The sequence below is a fragment of the Euprymna scolopes genome, chromosome 20, assembly GCF_053919585.1.
Source record: "Euprymna scolopes isolate OS-2025 chromosome 20, ASM5391958v1, whole genome shotgun sequence".
Taxonomy (NCBI): Eukaryota; Metazoa; Mollusca; class Cephalopoda; order Sepiida; family Sepiolidae; genus Euprymna; species Euprymna scolopes.
The window spans coordinates 3,061,590-3,085,917 of record NC_136501.1 but is presented as its reverse complement, the minus strand read 5'-3'; the positions used below and the strand labels follow the sequence as shown (position 1 = coordinate 3,085,917).

The 24,328-nt window shown below is 34.5% G+C and overlaps 1 protein-coding gene across 2 annotated transcripts in view; it reads right to left on the bottom strand.

Moving 5' to 3' along the window:
* The window catches only part of LOC145241295 (voltage-gated delayed rectifier potassium channel KCNH8-like), a 504,754-nt gene that overhangs the window by 244,200 nt on the left and 236,226 nt on the right, over positions 1-24,328 (bottom strand). For both annotated transcript variants that reach the window (XM_080104041.1, XM_080104042.1), the window contains exon 2: positions 14,539-14,766. In XM_080104041.1, coding sequence (XP_079960167.1) covers positions 14,539-14,766 — 228 coding nt within the window. The remainder of the gene's footprint in view (positions 1-14,538; positions 14,767-24,328) is intronic.

The window sequence follows — 24,328 nt, the reverse complement described above, 5'->3', positions numbered from 1 at the left end:
ACTCTCCTTAGATAGCAACGCCTAAATACATGTGTGGTGACTTTAATGTCCACCGTAAAAATTAGTTTAAAAAAATCGGTTTCTCAGGTTTCACAGATGCAGCTGAACTCTCTACTTATAGCTTCTCTATAGCCTATTCCCTCACACAGATCCCAACTCGTCCCTCAGGCCGTTAACACCATTAGGCTTCACTTTTAAACCTATTCCTCACCACGGTACCCTAGGATTGTGCGACTAATGCTCACAGTCCATTTGAAAACGCAGACCACCTAGTGCTATTAGTTGACATCACACTTATATCCCAACCCCAAGGGATGAGCTCAAAACAACAAGGTACTACAAAAGGACTGACTGGACAGCCATCAGAGAAGACATCAGAAATGTCCCATCAACCAATACCTTCTCTCTTTCTGGTGAAGTGGGCATTAAAGTAATGCCCCCACACCTACGTATTATAGCACGCCCCACTCACCCTAATGGTTCACTACAGATTGTGCAGCTGTCATCGCACAAAGACAGCATGCATTCCATGCGGTTCGTACGTCATAAGTCAAATACAAATAGACAAACATTCATAGATGCTAAAAATCATTGTAAGAGAGAAAGAAAGCATGCTAAAATAACCAGGGAACGCATAGAATCGCAAAAGATAGGAATTTGTGATTTCTGGAAAATCTATAATAGTGTAGTGAAAATCAGTAATTCCCCCACTATCCCACAACCATAAGGTCGCATGCACAGCAACTGCTTGCCCGGCGATTCGTTTCCAATTCCACCTTAGAGCCAACAAACAACTCCCTACTAAATTTCTCTATGCAGACGGAAGCCACACTAAATGATGTGAAAATCACCCGTTCTCATGTCCACAATATCACTTTCAAGACCTCTAATGGCGTGTAGACCTGATCTCATCCCTGCTATACTAATTAATAAATGCTCAGCTATAAATGGTTTACTGAATCTTGTTTTCCCTAATAACCGGAAGATGGCCTCTATGCTACCAGTGTACAATAATTCTGGTGAATAGATTGACCTTCTCAATTATCGCCCTATCAGTCTCCTCCCCCGTCTTAGCTGAAATCTTTGAAACCTTAATTAATCAAGCACTAGTCCACCACTTCACAAAGCAAATCTTTGACAAAAAGTATGGATTTAAGCTGTTGTTCTGCTGCAGATATTTTAATAGTCATCTCTGAACGCATTTACCATTCACTGTATAAGTCGGGCGAAGCCCTTGATTTATCTAAAACATTTGACAAAGTCTGGCACGAAGGTCTGCTAATGAAAATTAAATCGTATGGTATACATGGACGTATACTAAATATAATTAGATCCTTCTTAGATAACCACTGTTCCATCGCCGCAATTTTGCATCTCTGTGCCTGTTTTACAAATATTTTAATGGAATGTGCTCTGATGAACTCGTTTCACTTGTGCCCCTTTGACATACAAACCGCTAAGCAACAAAATCTTACCTCTTCAATGTTGAGGTCCCTAAATGCCAGAAATGATATTTTCTTCCTTCGAACAGCTAGACTTTGGAATTCCCTTCCTGCTATCTGCTTCTCTGACTGCACTGATATGCAGAAGTTTAAATGCAATATAAACCAGCATCTTGATTAATCTTTCCTAAGCATGGGCCCAAATAGTTGCCCCTTACATCCAAGTGGCGATATGTCTTATTAGGGGTGAATGTGAGTAAAAAATGTGTTTAAGAAAAATACAATAAACACACGATGAAAATACGATCTTCATTAACCAAAACCCTAATTCTAGTCAACAATACTAAGATCAATGTCGAACCTATCACGGTCACGAGTCTAAGAAACCTTTCCAATCACCTACTATCATAGCCGCTAGTACCCTTCTTGTGAGTCCAACGTTTCGACTCATTGTGACATTCACTGGCAACATGAAATGAAATAAGTAAATAGAAGATACTGCAAATCTGCTGCAATAAAGTGGGTTCCCTGTACCAAGCTAGAAAACTTATACTTACTTGTATTCTATATATCTACAAAGACAGAATTTTCCCGTACCTGGATCATCGTTGCCACATGTGGAATGGTGTATCAACTATTAGTCTCTCCCTTTTAAACAGGAGGCAACAATGATATTTTATAGATCCCATATCTGAAATGCTCCAACCACTGTCGCATCGCCACAGTTACATCGTTGCTCTTGATTTACAAGTACTACCACAGAATGTGTTCCGATAAACTTGCTGCACTTGTACCCCCCCCGCAACGCAAACACCGTCGACCCATTTGACTGGCATCAAAATCATACCTTTTCATTATAGTGGTATTTAAATGTTGGATTTTATAATAGTCTTATTGCTCTGCTTGCTTGTCTTTGGAATTCCATCGTTGCTCCCTGTATATCAACGCAACAAATATGCGAACTATAAATGTAATGTGAACAAAAATCATGTCTCATTTCTCACTAAATTTGGCTTTGTTTTTACAAAGGATTCACCACTTATAGATGCCCGGAGACCATTTGAGGATAAGGATTGATTAGTGTACAGTGGTCAAGGGAAACATGTCATAGTCATCATTAGTAGTGGAGATTTGGTAAATTGGATTACATAAGGGGATGGCTCATCAATAATTTGTTTATATTGAACTTGAATACAATCAGATTGTAGTCAGTTGGAAAGCAGGAAAACGGAACAGAGTTCCATTGTCGTGTAGATTTAAGAAAGAATCTTTGTTTATGGAATCTACATTTAGGTTTAGGCACAGATAAATAGTGGGGAAAATTATTGATAGTGGTTACAGCTAGACGAGTGTTTTTTGTGAAAGCCATAACAGGGGGAACCGTAGATTGGAGCTCAGACGAGCACTTTCCATGAAAATAACGATAAAGCAGAGACAGGCTCGCAACATCTCTTCTGTGGGAAAGAGGTTGCAGGGAAGAGAAAAGGGCATCCCCACTAAGCTCCAACGTCTATTTTGAACTCTGTCAAGGCAGGATAAGCTGCTTCTAGCAGCTCCTGTCCAGATGCCCAGATGTGGCAAGAGTACTCCATTCTTGGACGTACTTGGCTGTCATACAGGTAGAGAATTGCATCAGCAGTGAGATCTCTACTGGAGCGGTTGAACGATTCCACCATTTTCCCAGCAGGCTTGGCAACAGATTTGATGTACAGGTTCTATCTCAGATCAGGAGTAAATGTCAGACCTAGAAGTTTGTCAAAACATGGAGATTCCCAAAGCCATTCATTTCGATTGATGCCAGATGGGAATGAGAGTGTTGATGATGTAAAGATAGGAGCTTGCTCTTAGATGCATTAAAATTAACCAGCCACCTCTTTCCCCATTGCACCAAGTAATCGAGATCAAAGGAGAAAGAATCAGAGATAATTTGGTCGTTTATGGCCTTTGAAGTGTTGCCATAGATGGTTGTGTCATCAGTATAAATTGCTTATAAATGATCTTAGGATATTATTTGGGAGATCATTGATGTAGATTATGAAGAGAGTTGGGCCCAAGAAGGAACCCCGAGGGACTGCAGCATTAATACTGTAAGCTTCTGATTTCTACCCATTAACCACTACTCATGGATCTATTAGAGAGAAATGATTTAATATTTGAAAAGACATTTTCAGCTATACCGTAGCTGGAAATCTTGTGAAGTAGACCATTATGCCATACCCTATCAAAAGCCTCTGATATGTCGAGAGCAATTTCCCTAGAAAGGAAGCCTTCATTGAGAGATGTGCTAACCCTATGAAATATAACTGCCAGCCCATCTACTGTAGATCTAGCAGAACGGAAACCATATTGCATGTCACTGAGGCGGTTATTTTTGCTGAGATAGTTGACTACTTCTCTATTTAACACAGATTCTAGCAACTTACTCATGACGCACAGGAGACTGATTCGTCTGTACTGAGAGGAAGATGAGCGATCATCTAAATTTGTACATACGGCTTATACTGATGAGGGTTTTCAGGGTGTTGGGAAGCACGCCCATCTACGGCAACACATCAAAGGCTGTAAATGACAAAGTTCTCTCTGATTCTCTCTCCTCTGATCTCGAGCACGTGGTTCAGTGGGGGAAGATGTGGCTGGTTACCTTTAATGCATCCAAAACCAAACTCCTATCCTTACATCATCAACGCTCTGATTCCCATCTGGCATCAATTGTGATGGATTGCTCTCGTATGGGTGAGGCCCCGTGTTTTGACAAGCTTCTGGGTTTGACCTTTACTCCTGATCTGAAGTGGAACACATACATAAAGTCTGTTGCCAAGGTCGCTGGAAAGATGGTGGGATCCTTCTACCGCTCCAGAAGATATCTCACTACTGATGCAATTCTCTATCTATATAAAAGACAAGTACGTCCAAGGATGGAATACTGTTGCCATATCTGGGCAGGAGCTGCTAAAAACAACCTATCCTGCCTTGAAAGAGTACAAAATAGACTTCGTGGCTTAGTGGGGGATGCCCTTTTCTCTACCCTGCAACCTCTCTCCCACAGAAGAGACGTTGCGAGCCTATCCTTGTTTTATCGTTATTTCCATGGCAGGTGCTCGTCTGAGCTCCAATATCTGGTCCCCCTCGCCAATCTTTCATGAAAAACACCCGTCTAGCTGAATCCACTGTCAAAAATTTCCCCCACTCTTTATCTGTGCCTAAATCAAAACGCGGATTCCATGAACAAAGCTTCTTTCTTAGAACTGCACGCCTGTGGAACTCTGTTACGTCTGCCTGCTTCCCACCGGACTACAACGTGGATGTCTTCAAGTCCAACGTTAACAAATTCCTAATGAACCGCCCCCTTAAGTAAACACTTCATCAAATCCCCACACTAACGTAATGTACTTGCAATAACCCTTATCCCTGAGTGGCTTCCGGGCCTTGATAAGTGATGATCACTTTGTAAAAAAAAAAAAAAAAAAAAGAAGCAATTCTCCTTAAGACAACGCTTAAATAGTTTTGTAAGTATGGACGCTAGTTCTGATTAAAGCTTTTTGAGCACTATAATTGAAATACCGTCAGAACCAGTTGCTTTACTGGAATCAAGGTTTTTGATTAGCTTGACAACATCACGCACAGATGTATATTACATAACGTGTTTTCAGACATAGGAATAAATATGGGGGGGGGGGCAGCCCTGATCGCATAGAGTTGGCTTTTTTCTAATGCTGACAATATTATCTCAGGTCGGTTGCTGATGGTTGGGATACAAACTTCTGTTTAAACGAAAAAAATAGCGCCATGGTGCTCTTGCCTTTAGAAGCCCGAAAATCGTAACAAACGCGAAAAAAGTAAAATAATTACAGAAATTTACCGAATAAATGTAACAGTGATATTTATTCTGTAGATTTTAATGTTTTCGAGTTTTTTGACCGATTCTAAATAGCACCATAGCGCCATGTTTGTTTTCGTTTTAATTTAAGCACAGCGCAAATTAAAATACACTTTAAAATCAGAGGTCAACCCCTTTAAACAAAACACGCGAGAAGGTGTCAAATTGTTAGATGGAAATTACCTCACATGTTCGACACAGAGTTTTGAGGCAGTTTGCACCAAGGAAACAACTGATTCAGAAATACCGACAATAGAACTCTCCCCGAAACCTATCTGTCGGTCGACTATTTTTTTAAAACTAAGACAATTAAGTGAGAAAGAACTAATTCTAGTCCATTTTTTCGAAGAAATGAATTTTTTGTCTCTCAACTTGTGAACGTGAATGTGTCACCTTGTATCTCCATGCATGTGTTTTGTTCGCCTTCAATTAATAAAAGATTGCAGCCACCAGACTATGCAAGAAACGACCAAATAGAAAAGGCGACGATAAAAAAAAAAAAACAACAAAAAAAGGCAGACCACAAAAAAGGCAGACCACACTCGTATGTAAAACAAAGCGACTTTTACGGTTTTGAATTTTTTAGATGAGGATTGATTATTCGTATTATTTGGATTCTTCGGACTACTGTTCTCATCTTGAGTTTAATTTGCTTAAAGTTTTAGTCGATGTAACCTCCGACCTTCTTCAGCAGTGTCTTGTCGAACTCGAAAATCTTTCTGTCGAACTCGGGAATCTGCACAAAATTTCGAAGAAAAACTTTATTAAATCCACAGGGTACCATGCTCTTAATCTGTCAGCCATAACTGGAGAGAAGTCCTAAGTAATTCGCAACTGTATTTTTGGGTCGCCTGCACTGAGGATTGAACCTTCAATCTTCAGAAGAATGTAACTTTTTGACAACTGAATAGTACCAGGTACTCTATCTACTGTGCCACGGGTCCTTGTACAAAAAATACAAATTAACTGAAAGTACAATTGCGAATTACTCAGGACTTCTACTTTGTCATGGCTGACTGAACGAGAGCATGCTACTCTCATATATATATATATATATATATATATATATATATATATATATATATATATATATATATATATATATATATATATTAAAAAAAAAATGTTCCATTCAAAATTCCGTACAGATTCACGAGTACGATAGAACGATTTCTGTGTTGGACACCCGAAGAAGACTAGATATTACAGCAACCGAAACGTTGTGCAAATAACACTCAAAATGTGAACAGTAGTCCAAAGGATGTAAATGATATGAAAGAGACTTTCATTAATTGATCGTGTTTCTTGATCGCTTACCGGTGATAACCCATGGGTGCTTCCTTTTCGTTGTACTGTTTTTCTTATGAAAATGTTACACATCTTTTCGTTTTTGTGTGTGAATCATATTCGCTTATTCTGGCATATGAAAGTATATATATATATATATATATATATATATATATATATATATATATGGCGGTGAAATAGTGTAATCAAATGCAATCGGTAATATAAAAGCACAAACGTAAATAACCGAATGTACCTGACAAGACTTGAGAAACAAAGGTTTTGTTGCAACAGAAATATTAATAAAGGCGAAGGATTTTTTACACAGGAATCATCACTTATCAAGGTTCGGAGGCCACTCGAGGATAAGAGTTAATGAGCATACATTAGTCAATGTGATCATAGCGTAGTAAATATAGGTAGTGGGATTTTTGTAAGTTGGATTACTTAGGGGGACGATTCATCAAGAACTTGTTTACGTTGGACTTGAAGACAATCAGATTGCAGTCAGCTTGAAAGCAGGCCAACCGAAGAGAGTTCCAAATGCGTGCAGTCTTAAGAAAGAAGCTTTGTTAATGGAATCTACATTTAGGTTTAGGCACAGATAAAGAGTGTGGGAAACTATTGATAGCGATTTTGGCTAGACGATTGTTTTTCGTGAAAGTTTGGTGGGGGCGGCATAGATTTAAGCTTAGACGAGCACCTGCCATGGATATAACGATAAAGCAGAGACAGGCTCGCAACATTTCTTCTGTGAGAAAGAGGTTGCAGGTAAGAGAAAAGGCATCCTCCACTAAGCTACAAAGTCTATTTTGAACTCTGTCAAGGCAGGGTAAGTTGCTGCCAGCGGATTCAACCCAGATGTGGCAACAGTACTCTATCGTTGACCGAACCTGGCTTTTATATAGGTAGAGAATTGCATCAGCAGTGAGATATCTACTGGAGCGGTAGAAGAATCCCACCATTTTTCCAGCGACCTTGGCAATGGATTTTATATATTTTAGATCGGAGTACAGGTCAAGAAGCTTGTCAAAACATGAAATCTCCCCAAAACGAGAGCCATTCATTTCGATTGATGCCAGATGGGAATCAGAGTGTTGATGATGTAAAGATAGAAGCTTGGTTTTAGATGCATTAAAAGCAACCAGCTACCTCTTTCCCCATTGTACCACGTGGCCAAGATCAGAGGAGAGAGAATCAGAGAGAATTTGGTCGTTTACGGTCTTTGATGTGCTACTATAGATGGTAGCGTCGTCAACATAAATGCCTCTGAATGATGTAAGGATGTGATTTGGAAAATCATTAATGTAGAGCAGGAAGAGAGTTGGGCCCAGGATGGACCCCTGAGGGACTCCAGCATTTATACTGTGAGCTTCTGATTTCTGTCCATCTACCACTACTCTTATGAACCTATCAGAGAGAAATGATTTTATAATTGAGAAGGCATTTCCAGCTATACCGTAGCTGAAGATCTTATGAAGTAGACCGTTATGCCATACCTTATCAAAGGCCTTTGATATGTCAAGAACAATTGCTCTAGAGAGGAAGCCTCTGTCGAGAGATTTACTAATCCTGTGATATAACTGTAAGTACGTCTGCTGTAGATCTGGCCGGAAACCATATTGCGTGTCACTAAGAAGGTTATTTTTGCTAAGATGGTTGACTACTTCTCTATTCAACACAGATTCCAGCAATTTACTCATGACGCACGGGAGACTTATTGGCCTGTACTGAAAAGGAGATGAGTGATCACCTGAATTTTTAAATACAGGGTATATTGATGAGATTTTTCATGGTGTTCGGAAGCACTTCTCTTTAAGGCAATGCTTAAATAACTATGTAAGTATGGGCGCTAGTTCTGATTGAAGCTTTTTAGAGCACTATAATTGGAATGCCGTCAGGGCCAGTTGCTTTACTGGAATCAAGGTTCTTGATTAGCTCGGCAACATCGCGTACAGATATTTGTATGTCGCATAGCGTGTTTTCAGATACAGGAAGAAATACTGGGGGTTGACGGCTTTGATCCTGGGTGTAGAATTAGCTGCAAAGTTCATGGCAAAGAGTTTGGCTTTGTCTAATGCTGACAAGATTAAATATTCTATTTAAAATCAATTAATTTTAGGTAACTAGTTATTGAGTAAAAAAGATAATACGCCGCAGTCATTTTGATTCTTGATAGAAAATAAATACATAATCGGAGCAGAATCGAGTAAAAGTCAAATACTCAACTTCTGCCCTTTCTTACGCAAATAGGTCACAAATAAGTAAGTAAAGTACAATGAAATTGTTTTGGACCAATTTCCCAACTATTTTTTTTTTTTTTCGTTGAAAATAATTTTATGTCGGTAACAGTAAATATTAACGAACATACACTAAATCTTGATCCTCCCGTAAAATTCATCTTTGCGTTCACCATCGAGCTATGCCGAAAAATTCCGGTGAAGTAATTCTGGCTTCGTTGTTGATTTGACATCCGATGGAATTCGTCTTGAATTAACGAAAAGAGAATATCAAGAAAAACAAGCAACGGATATTAAAGGGGGAGGGAGAGGGAGTGAGAGAGAAGGAGGAGGAGAGAGAGAAAGAGAGAGAGAGAGAGAGAGAGAGAGAGAGCAGAAGAGAAGCGAATAGAAGAAAGGAATCTCAAACGACATCAAGTTTGGCACCCATATATATACATAACGAGATTTCTCCCACAAGTTTGCAGACGGACATATTCCGCATTTTTCGAACTATTAGCCAATTTCTTCTCACGAGCAAGGCACAGAATAATAACACGCCAATAACATGCCGGCGCATATTTTATAACATTTCAAATAAAACTCATCACTCAATAAATCCCGGACCTGATATACAGATCTCATCACAAATAAAACAATCATTATAATTTTATAAAGTACTAGCCTTCAACTGGCACATGTCAAAATTTGAGCCTAGTTGTATTATTAATTTACAAATTACAGTTATTTAAGCGAAACTACGGTTGTAAATTTTAATAACAATGGAAAAACTTGTGTTAATAGAGCATTAATTTCTGATGGGAAAATATACTATTCATGCAAAGCTATAGTTTTATAAGGGTTATTCGGACTCTGCTCGGTCGGAAACAACGGTTAAAAGGTTGTCTGCTGATTTTAAATATGATCATGCAGACACGAATAATGGTGTACATTCAGCTTCATTTGGCATGTGTCATTTGAAGGCTAGTACTTTATAGAAATGATGTTTTTAATGGCGCCATCTATATGCATATTCTTATAAACATTCATTTTAATTAATTCCCTATTAGCTTTTTCGCTTTTCTTATGAGATGATCATCTTTAGTTAACTATTACGTGTAATTATAGTCATGCAGATATTCTACATGATTTATATTTGTGTAATATTTGCGTAAAAAGTTTATAGTAAACACAAACCTCTTTCTACATATATTTATGTGTGCGTATATATATATATATTTGTTCCAAAACATTTTGTCTCCCAAACTCCTCCTATAGTTTTTTGGTCTAAAGACTTAATATATAAGGTATTCGAACCCATGCAAAACTTTATATTTGGGTTTTAGCAGGGGAAAATCGGTGCAAAGTGTGAAAATTGAAAAAACGAGATTTGCCAAGTGACGGTCGAACGACGGCATTACGAATATGCATGCGTAACGTAATAGCTATTAGTTCATGTTTTAATTTTTAGCCTCACCGCAAGCATGTCTTCATAAGTTTAGTCCTGTTACAAAATTTCGGAAATATTAAAATAAATTTACTATTTTATTCTCATTATATGATAATGTAATATATGATTTCTTATTTTTCAGAAAACTAATCATAATAATTTTTAACAATGTTTGTTGGGTTGAAGAGAAGATTAATCATAGAGCAACTTGAGAAGGGCTTGCGTTAACCAGAAATCAGGCGGAATCCAAGAAGATCCATGAGACAAAGGACAAAGAAAGCACAAACATCAATAAGTTCTATGCAAAGAATATGTCAAAGTGACCTACAGATATCACCCTATAAGCTCCAAAAGCGCACAGCTTCTCTCTGCACCTATGATTGCAAAGAGACTCATCAGAAATCAACTCTCGTTAAACTTTATCAGAGAAGGCACGCTCTATAACATCATTTTCACAGGTGAAAAGTTATTCTTACTTCAACAGTCCCGCATCAAATCTATCAAATCGACTGATTGCCTGTGTAACAGAGCGCGTATGGGATGCCTGTGAACATATCTTTTCATTTTAGCTATTTCTTCGATCGCTTAATTTTTATTTTAATTTTAGTTTGAATTTGATTGCATTTTGATAATTGGCGTCAATTAAAGTTTTTTAAAAAATCATATACTGATTTTTTTTTATCCACGTCAAAATCACAGGCACAAGGTATTGGACATTATTACAACTGAGCCATTTTTACGTGCATTGTGATTGGATGGAAAACAATCAATCGCAGGCCACTATTCACGTGTTCGCGTTTTTTTTCAAACCCTTTAGCCTTTTTCCCCCACACTCGGCATGGAGCAGTCCCAGAAACTGCTAGCTCCGTTGAGACCCTTACTTTCATGGTGGGTACTCAACTGAGCTCCAATCCCTGATTCTGCTTGTAAACCCCCCACAACAAACATTCGTCTAGCTACAACCACTGAATATAATTTCCCTTTCTTCATCTGTGTACCTGGAGATAAATGAGTTTCTTTCCAGGAACTACCCGCCTGTGGAACACAATATCGCAGGGCTGCTTCTCATGTGATTACAACATAGTCGTTTTCAAGTCAGATGCTAACAGGTTACTGCTGAGTCGTCGCTTTAAATAATAATATTATGACTAATTGCAAGCATCGTTTCTAATGATCAAGGTGTGTGCCTCGCCGTCGACTTGACACTCATTAATCAATATCGATGATTGGCCTAACGTTCTAGATAAAAGGTGTCAAGATTAAAAAAAAAAAAGAAAGCATTTTACTGTGGATCCATGGATTTGAAGTCTTTCGAATACACATCGGTAACGAACCGAAATCACATGGCAAAATGTAACTGTTAATTAGGATGATATTTAAAAGCTTAGTTTACAAAAAAATATTTAGTTTTTAAATGCTCAATTTAACGACTTATCACTATATCTTACTACTTATATATTATGATTTATCACTATATATTACGACTTATCACTGTATATTACGATATATCACTATATATTACGACTTATCACTATATCTTACGACTTATCACTATATCTTACGACTTATCACTATATCTTACGACTTATATATTAAGATTTATCACTATATATTACGACTTATCACTGTATATTACGATATATCACTATATATTACGACTTATCACTATATACTACTACTTATCACTATATCTTACGACTTATATATTAAGATTTATCACTATATATTACGACTTATCACTATATCTTACGACTTATCACTATATATTACGATTTATCACTATATCTTACTAACTATCATTATACATTGCTACTAATCACTATATCTTACGACTTATCGCTATATCTTACGATTTATCACTATATATTTTTATTTGTAGTAGTATATATATTTTTTTGATAGTTTTTTGCGATCAAGAGCGGAGTACCGCTTGAAATATAAAATATTAAAATATTAAATATAAATACACAACAATATCGTTTTTATGCTTCAACTCCTCCCATAACCATGAAATTACTATTCTAGAAACATACGTGGACACCTTGCCTTTCTATATATTATGTATATAGAAATTTCTATACATTAAAAAAAATGATAAACGGAAACTACTTGATCAATTTACGTGATTTTTTTTTTTTGAATATGACATTTTGACTAATTGCGAGCATATATATATATATATATATATATATATATATATATATATATATATATATATATATATATATGAAATAAAATGGAGGTGAAAGGACCTGAATACTCAACGTTTCGCCCGATTTACGCGGGTTTTTCAAGAGGGATGGTCATTGAAAAAGTCCGCATAAATCGGGCGAAACGTTGAATATTCAGGTCCTTTCACCTCCATTTTATTTCATATCGTCGGATTTAATCCAGCTCAACAATCATATATATATATATATATATATATATATATATATATATATATATATATATATATATATATATATATATATAAGTTTATTTTCCTTCTTTCAGACATATATCCTTGAAAGGTTTGTCTGACGAAAAGCGCTTCGAGTTTTATTACATTTCTTGATTCTTTTAATCGACTTATTTTATAACATCCGAATATGGTTCATTTCTTTTTCATCATTTTTAAGATGTTACCATTCTAATAGATATGATTATTTAATTTAATCACATAAATTAATATACGGAAGTATAAATTTATGCGTAAACTTTAAGTATTTACTTCAACAGTGCTCAATACGTAGGTAGAGCTAGGTAGTAAGTTATAAAATATATATGGCGATTAAGCTAAACAGAATATTCCGCATTTCACCCGCGATCCTAGCGTGGATGAAACGCGGAATATTCTGTGTAGCTTAATTGCCATATATATTTTATAAATTACTATTTACTATATATATATATATATATATATATATAGAGAGAGAGAGAGAGAGAGAGAGAGTGAGTGAGTGTGTGTGTGAGAGAGAGAGAGGTTTTTCCTTGTTTCTTCCAGTGTTCTCTCTGTTCACTGACCATGAACATACACGTTTATAAATGAAATTCTTTAGGGGACAATTTAAATTACTACACCTTGTAAGCTAGTTAGTCGGTGGGTCCCTAAATCTTTCATCAGGGCCATTTATCCGCAAGAGAAAATAAGTCCTGCTTTATTACTACTGCAAAGCTACTAACAAATAGCTGGCAGGAAATGCAAATTGCGGTTATTAATTCTCGGAAGAACTGATAACGTAGGCTGGAGTAGATGTTGCACTGGATTTTATATGATCTGGCTACCAAGGCTATTTTGTCGCTTTGCTGTCCAACAATATCTGTTGTTGTTGCTGTTGTTGTTGTTGTTGTTGTTCTGAGTTGTAATCGTGTCAAGACAACGAGTGATGAGTTCAAACCGCGACAATAGATAAAACGTTGATGATGAAACGATACTGTTAAAATATATTTCTACTTATGTATAAAAAGCACTTTGTATGCGTGTCCGCATGTGTGTGTGTGAGCGCCCGCGCGTGAGTTCGTTCACTATGGATTCTGAAATGTTAGTATTAAAAGTGTGGAACATTCGTTGATCCTCATTCAATCCCGTGCAATGTCGGGTCTCCCTGCTCAATAAATGGGACGTGTTTAAGAATAACATAAGAATAACAGGATATCCCAATCACGGTTCTGTGGCACATATGTGTGCCACGAAATGATTACTGGTGTTTCACGAATAGGTTATGCGTGAAAGTTACAAGTTGCTCAGGAAAGAAAACAGTTTTCATATCGTTATAATTGTTTGTGTCAATAAATACTCGTGGATTATTATTTACGTGGTATTGATGTTTAAATGACAAAACAGAAGAAATATTACGTTTCTGAATTCGAAAATCACTCTCAAGATGAGAACAGTAGTCCGATGAATAATAATGCATATACAGAAGAAATATTATTTCAATTATTAGATATTTTGAATCTTCTGTAAGAATAAATATTGGTAAGCATTGTTGAATATTAATCCTGTGGAAATTTAAAGAGCCCAACAATGTGTCGCCTTCTAAAGAAGCTCGGGAACCAGGGACATAGACAATGGATGACCAATACACACTATTTTCGCCAAAGTCATAGCCTTATTTCACATAATAAAGAAAAAAAAATGAATGATTTTATTGAAAAGCACTAGTACACTTTAAGTGGAGTACTCTTCTGTAAGAAGGACCTTCAAAAAAAAAAAAAAAGCAAAAGAAAGATAACATGATTTTTTTTGTCCTGTCAATGATGCAAATGGATTCGACTTACCGAGTTTGGTGTACAAGCAAAGCTGAACCCTCGATTCCTGTTGGAATTGAAGGGCATCTTTAATCCTTTGCTTCGCTTCATCTTTGGTCAGCGCCCCGTAAAGGAAGCTGCACGTACTCGGCTTCCCCCGCACCTGACTCCGACGAAAACCCGTGAGTTCGTAAAACCCTTCTGAGCAGTAAACAACAGGAATGCCTTCCGATTTCGCATTGGCAAGAACAAAAATATCTGGAAAAGAACAAGAAATTAGTGATTAACACAAGATATTGGCAAAGAATACATGAAGAGTTGTCTGCCCTTTACTTAATGTGTGCATGTTTTTATGCACTCCTTAAATTAATGCTCAAAGCTTATCAAAACAATGTTATGAAGTAAATATTGTTAAGTACGTTCAAATTAAACTGCGAATCAGTCTTCAGAAATATTGAAAAAAATCAGCTTCAAAAACATTACCACACTTAAGATAAGGGTTTATAATAAGATAGAATATACGTTGAATGATGAAGAATATTATGAGAGGATTCAATTTTATGAATGGAATTACTTGGGAGGGTTATGATTTGCACTTGTTAATAATGAATTTGAACGCAATGTTATAGCCCACAGGAAAGCATACCCTTGGTAACATGTTCCATGGATGGAAGTTTTTAAGAAGAAACTCTCTTCATATTCTAACGCAAATTATAACGAATAAATTTATTGCTATCATTAATGTTATTATTATTATTATTATTATTATTATTATTATTATTTATTATTATTATTATTATTATTATTATTATTATTTATTATTATTATTTATTATTATTATTATTATTATTATTATTATTATTATTATTTATTATTATTATTATTATTATTATTATTTATTATTATTTATTATTATTATTATTATCATTATTATTATTATTATTATTATTATTATTATTATTATTATTATTATCATTATTATTATTATTATTATTATTATTATTATTATTATTATTTATTATTATTATTATTATTATTATTATTATTATTTATTATTATTTATTATTATTATTATTATTATTATTATTTATTATTATTATTATTATTATTATTATTATTATTATCATTATTATTATTATTATTATTATTATTATTATTATTATTATTTATTATTATTATTATTATTATTATTTATTATTATTATTATTATTATTATTTATTATTATTATTATTATTATTATTATTATTATTATCATTATTATTATTATTATTATTATTATTATTATTATTTATTATTATTATTATTATTATTTATTATTATTATTATTATTATTATTATCATTATTATTATTATTATTATTTTTATTTATTATTATTATTATTATTATTATTATTATCATTATTATTATTATTATTATTATTATCATTATTATTATTATTATTATTATTATTATTATTATTATTATTATTATTATTATTATTATTTATTATTATTATTATTATTATTATTATTATTATTATCATTATTATTATTATTATTATTATTATTATTATTATTATTATTATTATTATTATTATTATTATTTATTATTATTATTATTATTATTATTATTGACTCACAAGTCATCAAAGACCACTCTTTGAAAACAACCAGTGGCGTTCCCTGGAAGCTGAGTGACAACAAGTTTCCCCAGCTGTCCAGTACTCTTCTTTCAATAATATTTGCGAATGAATTTGCATTATCGCAACAGCCACTTACCATTGATTTCCTGGTGGCAACGCCCATTGGTCTCCACCGGAATTCTAGTAGCAATAAGCCTCCTGAAGGTCTCATTTCTCTTCGCACTTGTCCAGCGGATTGTCTGATCAGTGCTCTCTCTTTGGCCTTTCCATCCTATTTGACCCTTCTCGACTATTTTGTATGAGTCTTTTAGGGGAGGGGCCGGTGGTGGGGCTATGGGAGGGGATGAGGGAAGGGATATAGACCTTATAGCAATGCAACTTTAATGTTCTTGGTTCCATGTCACGAGATGCAGTTATTTGCATATTTCCAAGCATACTGCTCTTCTTCTTCTTCTTCTTCTTCTTCTTCTTCTTCTGCTACGTATTATTATTATTATTATTATTATTATTATTATTATTATTATTATTATTATTATTATTACTATTATTATTATTGTCATTATTATTGTTGTTATTATTATTATCATTATTATAATTATATTATTATTATTATTATTATTATTATTACTGATACTATTATTATTACTATTATTATTATTACTATTATTATTATTATTATTACTATTATTATTATTACTATTATTATATCATTATTATTATTATTTTTATTATTACTGATACTATTATTATTACTATTATTATAATTATATTATTATTATTATTATTACTATTATTATTATTACTATTATTATATCATTATTATTATTATTTTTATTATTATTATATTATTATTATTATTTTTATTATTATTACTATTATTATTATTACTATTATTATATTATTATTAATATTATTATTTGTTATTATTATTATATTATGATTATTATTACTATTATTATAATAATAATTATTATTATTGCTATTATTATTACTATTATTACTATTATTATTACTATTAATAATATCACTATCATTATTGCTATTATTATTAATATTATTACTATTATTTTACTATTGCTATTGCTATTACTTTTATTGTTACTATTATTTTATTATAACTATTATTATTATAATTATTATTACTATTATTATTGCTATTCATCTTACTATTATCCTTTTTAATATTATTATTATTACTATAATTATTACTATTATTATTACCATTATTATTACTATTAGTATTACTATTATTATTATTATTACTATTATTATTATTACTATTATTATAAGTATTATTACTATTACTAATATTATTACTATTATTTTTATTATTACCATTATTATTAATATTATTATTACTTTTACTGTTATTAATACTATTGTTTTTCTTATTGCTGTTATTATTATTATTACTATTTTTATTATTACTATTATTATTTTTATCATCATCATCATCATCATCATCATCATCATCATCATCATCATCATCATCATCATCATCATCATCATCAGCATCATCATCATCATCATCATCATCATCATCATCATCATCATCATCATCATCATCAGCAGCAGCAGCAGCAGCAGCAGCATCATTATTATTTGTGTTATCTTGACTGTCTTTATCTTTCTCTTTGGTAAATTCTGTGTATTTGGTTTGTTTCTCTGTCTCATTGATATACGCCCTGTGGTCTGCTGAACGGTGAAATCTACGAGCTGGCAGGACTTTTCCTTTTCGTTAACTATTATGATATATGGTCGTCTTGCTTGCCTGAGTTTATCTGTTTGCACGTCCGTGTTCCATAGGATTTTATGATTTCCGTTTTCAAATACTTTTACCAGTTTGTGCTTGTTATATAGTTATGGAACAAAGAGAAATTAGCTATTATTCATCTATCTATCGATCTAGCTATCTATCTTTGTATCTATCGATCTAGCTATGATGAGATGAGATGAGATGTGAAGCTATGTTTCGATAAAGTTGTCAAAATATGTCGAGGTGTAAACTGCAGAAGTTGCACTGAAACAGATCTGACCAGCTCATCGGAAGTACGTGTCTGTCTGTCACGTGTTCTAGTCAGCTGGATAGATGAGTTGGAGTCAGTGATGCACTTGCCGAGTGACCTTTCGGCAGACTTCATTGTTGGTAACATGATCCTTGTATGAGATTCTGAGGGGTCTTCTGAAGCATCATCTGATTTCTACTGCTTGGAGAGACCGAAACATCTCCCTCGAAACCAAGGTGAAGCTACTAAATGTGTTGGTTATTTTTTACGTAGGTGAGAACTGGACACTGAACACAGGAGAAGGTTTAATTTTTCATCCTGTGACTAGATTTTGATAGTTGAAATGATAAAACTAATCCTTGCAGATACACCAGAGAAGATACACGTATTATTTAAGGTCATCAACAAAATGGCGCATACGTCTGTAGGATAATCCAGCAAAAAAAAAAAGAAAAAAAATTCGAGTAATGGATATTCAAAGTAGATAAATTAACAACGTATGTTTTTTGTTAAAACAAGAACGTGAGATCTATACTTGACAACGTAAGAATGAGCAAAAGTCATATCTGGGTTTAACTTCATATTGTATGAAGTACTCCCGAAAATTCCATAGAAACGTCGATAATTCGCCCTTTATTTAGTAAGGCAATATCATGACACAGAACAGATACTACAGTGCCATTCATGAAGTGAGCATTGAAGTATATCACATGAATCTGAAATAATGAACTGAATTTAGCATTAATAATACGTTAACAGAAGTGGTAGTAATGTTTCAACTTCAGACAGATACCAAATCTCCGTTAATCATAAATGTCATAGATATGTTTTTGAAACGTTGATAGCCCAAAAGTTATTTATAACGACCTAAATAGACATTCTGATACTCCTCGGGCATATTATTCGTTTATGCACCAGAAATGCATCTACGGTGATACTACAAGAAACTATTTCATCACTGATTTCGATTAAACTAGAAGAGGCCAGCTTTCCTAATCAGGATCCTTGAACCTTGGAATGGACTTCCAAATGATGTAATAAATACACCAAGAATGCAACGATTCAAAGTGAATTCGGACAGATGCCGGACTACTGTATAAATTTCTTACACTCTTTTTCTACATGGCAATTGAAGTAAAAATTTTTATTTTTTACCAAATAAAATGAATTGAAATGAATTGAATCTGAACGGGTTCAAATTTGGCATGGCTGTAATTGTCATCAAAGAAAATTAGCTGTACATATCATACACAAACATAGGAAGTTGAAATTTCGTCAAAATGTCGAACATGGTCAAAAGTCAAGTTTAAGGTCGTATAAATACAAGACTTCTCTCGCTGACCAGGTAGTGATTCTTTACGATGAACAGAACCTAGGTTATTGCCAAGTGTGACCTTTTTCTGTGACTCTGATCTTGACCTTTGTCCTTTCATATCGTAAATTTTAATCAGTTCTAACCATGAACAATATTTTGACAAAAATGTGACGATTGTTCAGACGATGCGAAGCGATACAAAATGACAAATTCGACTGAAAACATAACATAGTGTTGAGCTCTTTATTCGATAAAAATGTGACGATTGTTCAGACGATGCGAAGCAATACAAAATGACAAATTCGACTGAAAACATAACATAGTGTTGAGCTCTTTATTCGATGAATGTTCAGGATACATTATTAAACCTGACCCCAAGAGTAGAATCCCAGCCCCGTCTAGGTATTTTCTAGTGTTTCTAGATCATTCCTACAAATGTCTAAGCGTGACTATCTAAGCAGAATCTTAAATTTCATGTCTTGCTAAGGTTATGTTATATGTCCTGAGAAAAGGATATATTCGTTTGAAGTTGCTGAGTGGCATTTGCTATATTTCGAAAATAATCTGATAAGTCTTCTTACTGAACGACTGTTTTTTTTTATTGCATTTTCACCCAAAACAAGGCACATTGCCACTTTGTTGTAGGGGGCTACTATCAGGGACATAAGCATCAGTGGTACTGTGTAGGGAGTTGGGCAGCAAGATGTCGGTTCACGTTACACTTGAACTTCTGCATGTCGGTACAGTTGGGGAAGCAGGGACTCGGAAGAGAATTCCAATTTTGACCCCTTAGCAGCTTTTATTCTGGAAAGAAAACGGATTAAAAACCTTTCCACATGTCTGAATATTCTATATATCAAACTTCAAGTATGTAGATCAAACATTCGTGTAGTATACAGGTTGAGAAATGTCATCACACACACACACACACTCACTTGTATTGATATATAGATTAGATTTTTTTTTAAGTTTGAAGTTGCTAAGTGACATTTGCTGCAATATCCAAATAATAATTTCGTAAGTCGTCTTATTGAATAAGTGCTTATGGTCAGAGCTGGTATTCCTTTGTGGGAGGCTTGTGGTGTACCTTTCGACGTTTGTCCCAGATGGCCCTACCAGTCAGTATTTATGGCTTAACCAACCAATCATATTCTTGTAACGAGGAAGAACCCGGATGTACTCATATTCATTGCATCATTACGCTTCATGGCTAAAAATACACAATTCCATTTGCTGGGAAGGTGGACTAATACTTTCCTTAAAATTGATCTTGACCTTTGTCCTTTCATATCGTAAATTTTAATCAGTTCTAACCATGAACAATATTTTGACAAAAATGTGACGATTGTTCAGACGATGCGAAGCAATACAAAATGACAAATTCGACTGAAAATATAACATAGTGTTGAGCTCTTTATTCGATAAATGTTCCGGATACATTATTAACCCTGACCCCAAGAGTAGAATCCCAGCCCCGTCTAGGTATTTTCTAGTGTTTCTAGATCATGCCTACAAATGTCTAAGCGTGACTATCTAAGCAGAATCTTAAATTTCATGTCTTGCTAAGGTTATGTTATATGTCCTGAGAAAAGGATATATTCGTTTGAAGTTGCTGGGTGGACTTTGCTACATCGAATAATAATCTGATAAGTCGTCTTACTGAACGGATGTTTATAGTCGGAGCTGGTATTCCTTAGCGTTAGACTTGTGGCGTACTTTTTAATGTTTATCCCAGGTGGCCCTACCAGTCAGTATTTATGGCTTAACAAGCCAATCATATTCTTGTAAGGAGGAAGGACCCGGATGTACTCATATTCATTGTACCATTACGTTTCTTTAATTCTTTCTCTGATATATTAACCAATCAGACGTCTACTACTATGTGACCCTAATTAACCTTTCGGTCATAGTTCATCAATCATGCCCGAGTAAAAATATATTTTGAACATCATTCGATGCTTCAGAACTGTTGCTAAAAAAATAAAATATTTGAATCATCTCTTTTTTACGTTTTAATGGTGAACTTGAAACGGCTTCATGATATTATCAAAGAACAGATGCAATGAATGGCGAAATGGTGATGAACTGCTGGCACATAAAGCCGTGAACGTCTTCAAAGCGACCCTTGTAGATTGCTTATAATTGCGCCGACAAAGGAATCGGTTTCTTGTTTCCGTGCTTTAATATAACGATTTAAGAATCGTTGAGATCACGTTCCGTATCATGATTTCAAGAAGATCGGTAGCTAAAGTGCTTGGCATTTATTCGACAAGGATGAAGCTATTTTTTAGATGCGTCCATTCAATCTGTTATTTATATACGTCCATTTAATCTAATCTTAAGATAGGTCCATTTAATCTATTCTTCAGATACGCCCATTTAATCTAATCTTAAGATACGTCCATGTAATCTATGCTTAAGATATGTCCATTTAATCTATTCTTAAGATACGTCCATATAATCTATTCTTAAGAATCATCCATTCAATCTGCGCATATAATGATGAAAATTGCTGTTTCGACATGAAAGGATGAAATATCAAGGGACGGACAGAACCCCCTATTAGAAATAAGGGAACGAAGCTGAAACTCTATTGGAACCTTAAGTGTCACAGGCTGACCAAAAATCTATTGCAAACACGGTGCATTTATAAAGATGTGTAACGCATTTAAAATCCCTTTTCAAAATCATACTACTAGGTCAAAAATTGTGCTACCAGTTCAGACTGTCTGAAGATACTGGCTTCCTGACCTAAAATGCACCAAACATTGGTGTTATTGTTTTTCCTTTCCTTTTCTTAAACTCAATAATGTTCTGCAAAGTCAAAAACATATTTTTCCTCTACAAAACAACCAAACCAAACATAAAAAAATTATTTGAAGAAATAAATAATTTTAAGCACTTTTAATTACTATAATCGGCATTAAATAATCCCCCAAAACGTTGATATGCCGTAAAATAACCAAACAAACTCAAACTAAGCTCATACGTAACATATCACATAATATCCTTTTTCAAATTTAAGGTTGACGGTTAGGTACAATAATAGAAGTCTGTGTTGGGTATCGACAATTGATAAGTTAGTTGACAAGTAAATAATTAAGTGTTTGCATTCCAACTAGTAGCTTAAACTAACCGCAACAAGTTTTGTTGTCTTTAAATATACGTTAACCGTTGTCATGTGCTCAAGTCCCGTCACAAACAATAGAGTTGCTTGAATGTATGAAGAAGAAAATGTATAAAAATCTCGTTTCCGTTTTGATCTCGTCCTCATTTATGACTGGCTGACTCCCATCCTGCTTCGATGATTCTGTATCTTAGGCCAAAATAAAATCTATAAAACCTTGTACGCTATGCGTGATGATGGGGAGTCGTGTGTATATTTACATTCCTTCACAATCGCCATTAAAAACGATGCGCAAATGAATTACACTTTTGAATTTTTTGTAATACTAACCAATGACCCGTCCCCATGACAGGCATATACACAAAACTACATCAGGAGTTTCGTGATAATCTAAAACCTCATTTAACGAAAGAAAGAAAAAAATTAATATGGCAGGGGAAAATGCTCTGAATCCGGCCAAATCAGATTATAACTATTTTTTTAGAATAACACTTAAACTACCTTTTGAGAATTAGTGCGTTTTTGCGAGGCCATAGTATAACGTGGCCGTTACATTTTCACTCGAACCCAACACGTTGCATGCAGAGAAAGTCGCAACCCCCCCCCCCCCAAAAAAAAAACAAAGGAAAGAAATTCGACTCAGCTTTCTTTTTTTTTCAGTGAAAACACAAGGCATTTATTAATGGTACTTTCAAAACCATGGATACGTAACTTTTAAGTTAGCGACAATATAAGCGCATCCCTGAGTTTTTCTTGTGTCAGTTACCTGCAACTACAACCAGTCGCTATGTCTGCAGCTCGCCTCACGTACATGGTCGTCCAACCATTTTTTTTGTTAAAAGTTCGGATTGCATCTTGTTTTAAAAGTTCATCGCATACCGACATGTGCTTCCATGTCACTCGCCACGTGGTTCCAAAACTTTCTCCGCTTTTTCCCCTCATCTTCCTTCGTTATGACGTCACCTCGCTCGACAGCTTGGTCATTTGCATATGTGAGATGTCGCTGCTGTTACACATGCGTCAGCGATTCTGTTACAATAGTAATTCATAATGGAAAGTTTTGTCTTGGAACCCGTTTTTACTAATACGTTAACATTTATCAAGACTAGAGAAACAATAATATGGGAAATACGGCCTAACATTGTCTCCAGCAAAAAGCAGACGATATCCATCAAGGCAGATTACCGATGTCAATTACGCTGATGATTTTCCAATATTAGCTGATGACAATGATAATGCACAAAAGTTGCTACATGTCCTAGAAGAGTCAGCTGTCATGGTTGGACCGCATACAAACACAACTAAAAATAATATATGTCCTTCCACCAAACCGGCCCAATTGAAACACTAGACAGAACACCACTCAGACAAATACATGACTTCGAATATTTTGGTAGCCACATCGCATACATTGAAAAAGGTGTCTACATCAGAATAGGCAAGGCCTGGAGGCCATTTAATCGGCTGAAAGTTATATGGAAATATGCCTTCTTGGAACAGATCAAGAAAAAAATTTTTTAGAGCTGCAGTGGAGACAGTGCTGCTTTATGATTCACCAGCATGAACTCCTAGAACCCCCCCCCCAAAAAAAAACATGAAAGTAAATTAGATAGAACTTACACTAGAATGTTTCAGGTAGTGTTAAACCTAACCTGGAAAATACATCCAGCCATTAGCTGTCTGTATGGTCGGTTGCCTAGGATCTCTTGTAATAAGAGAAAGAAAGAACACGATATGCCGGACATTGCT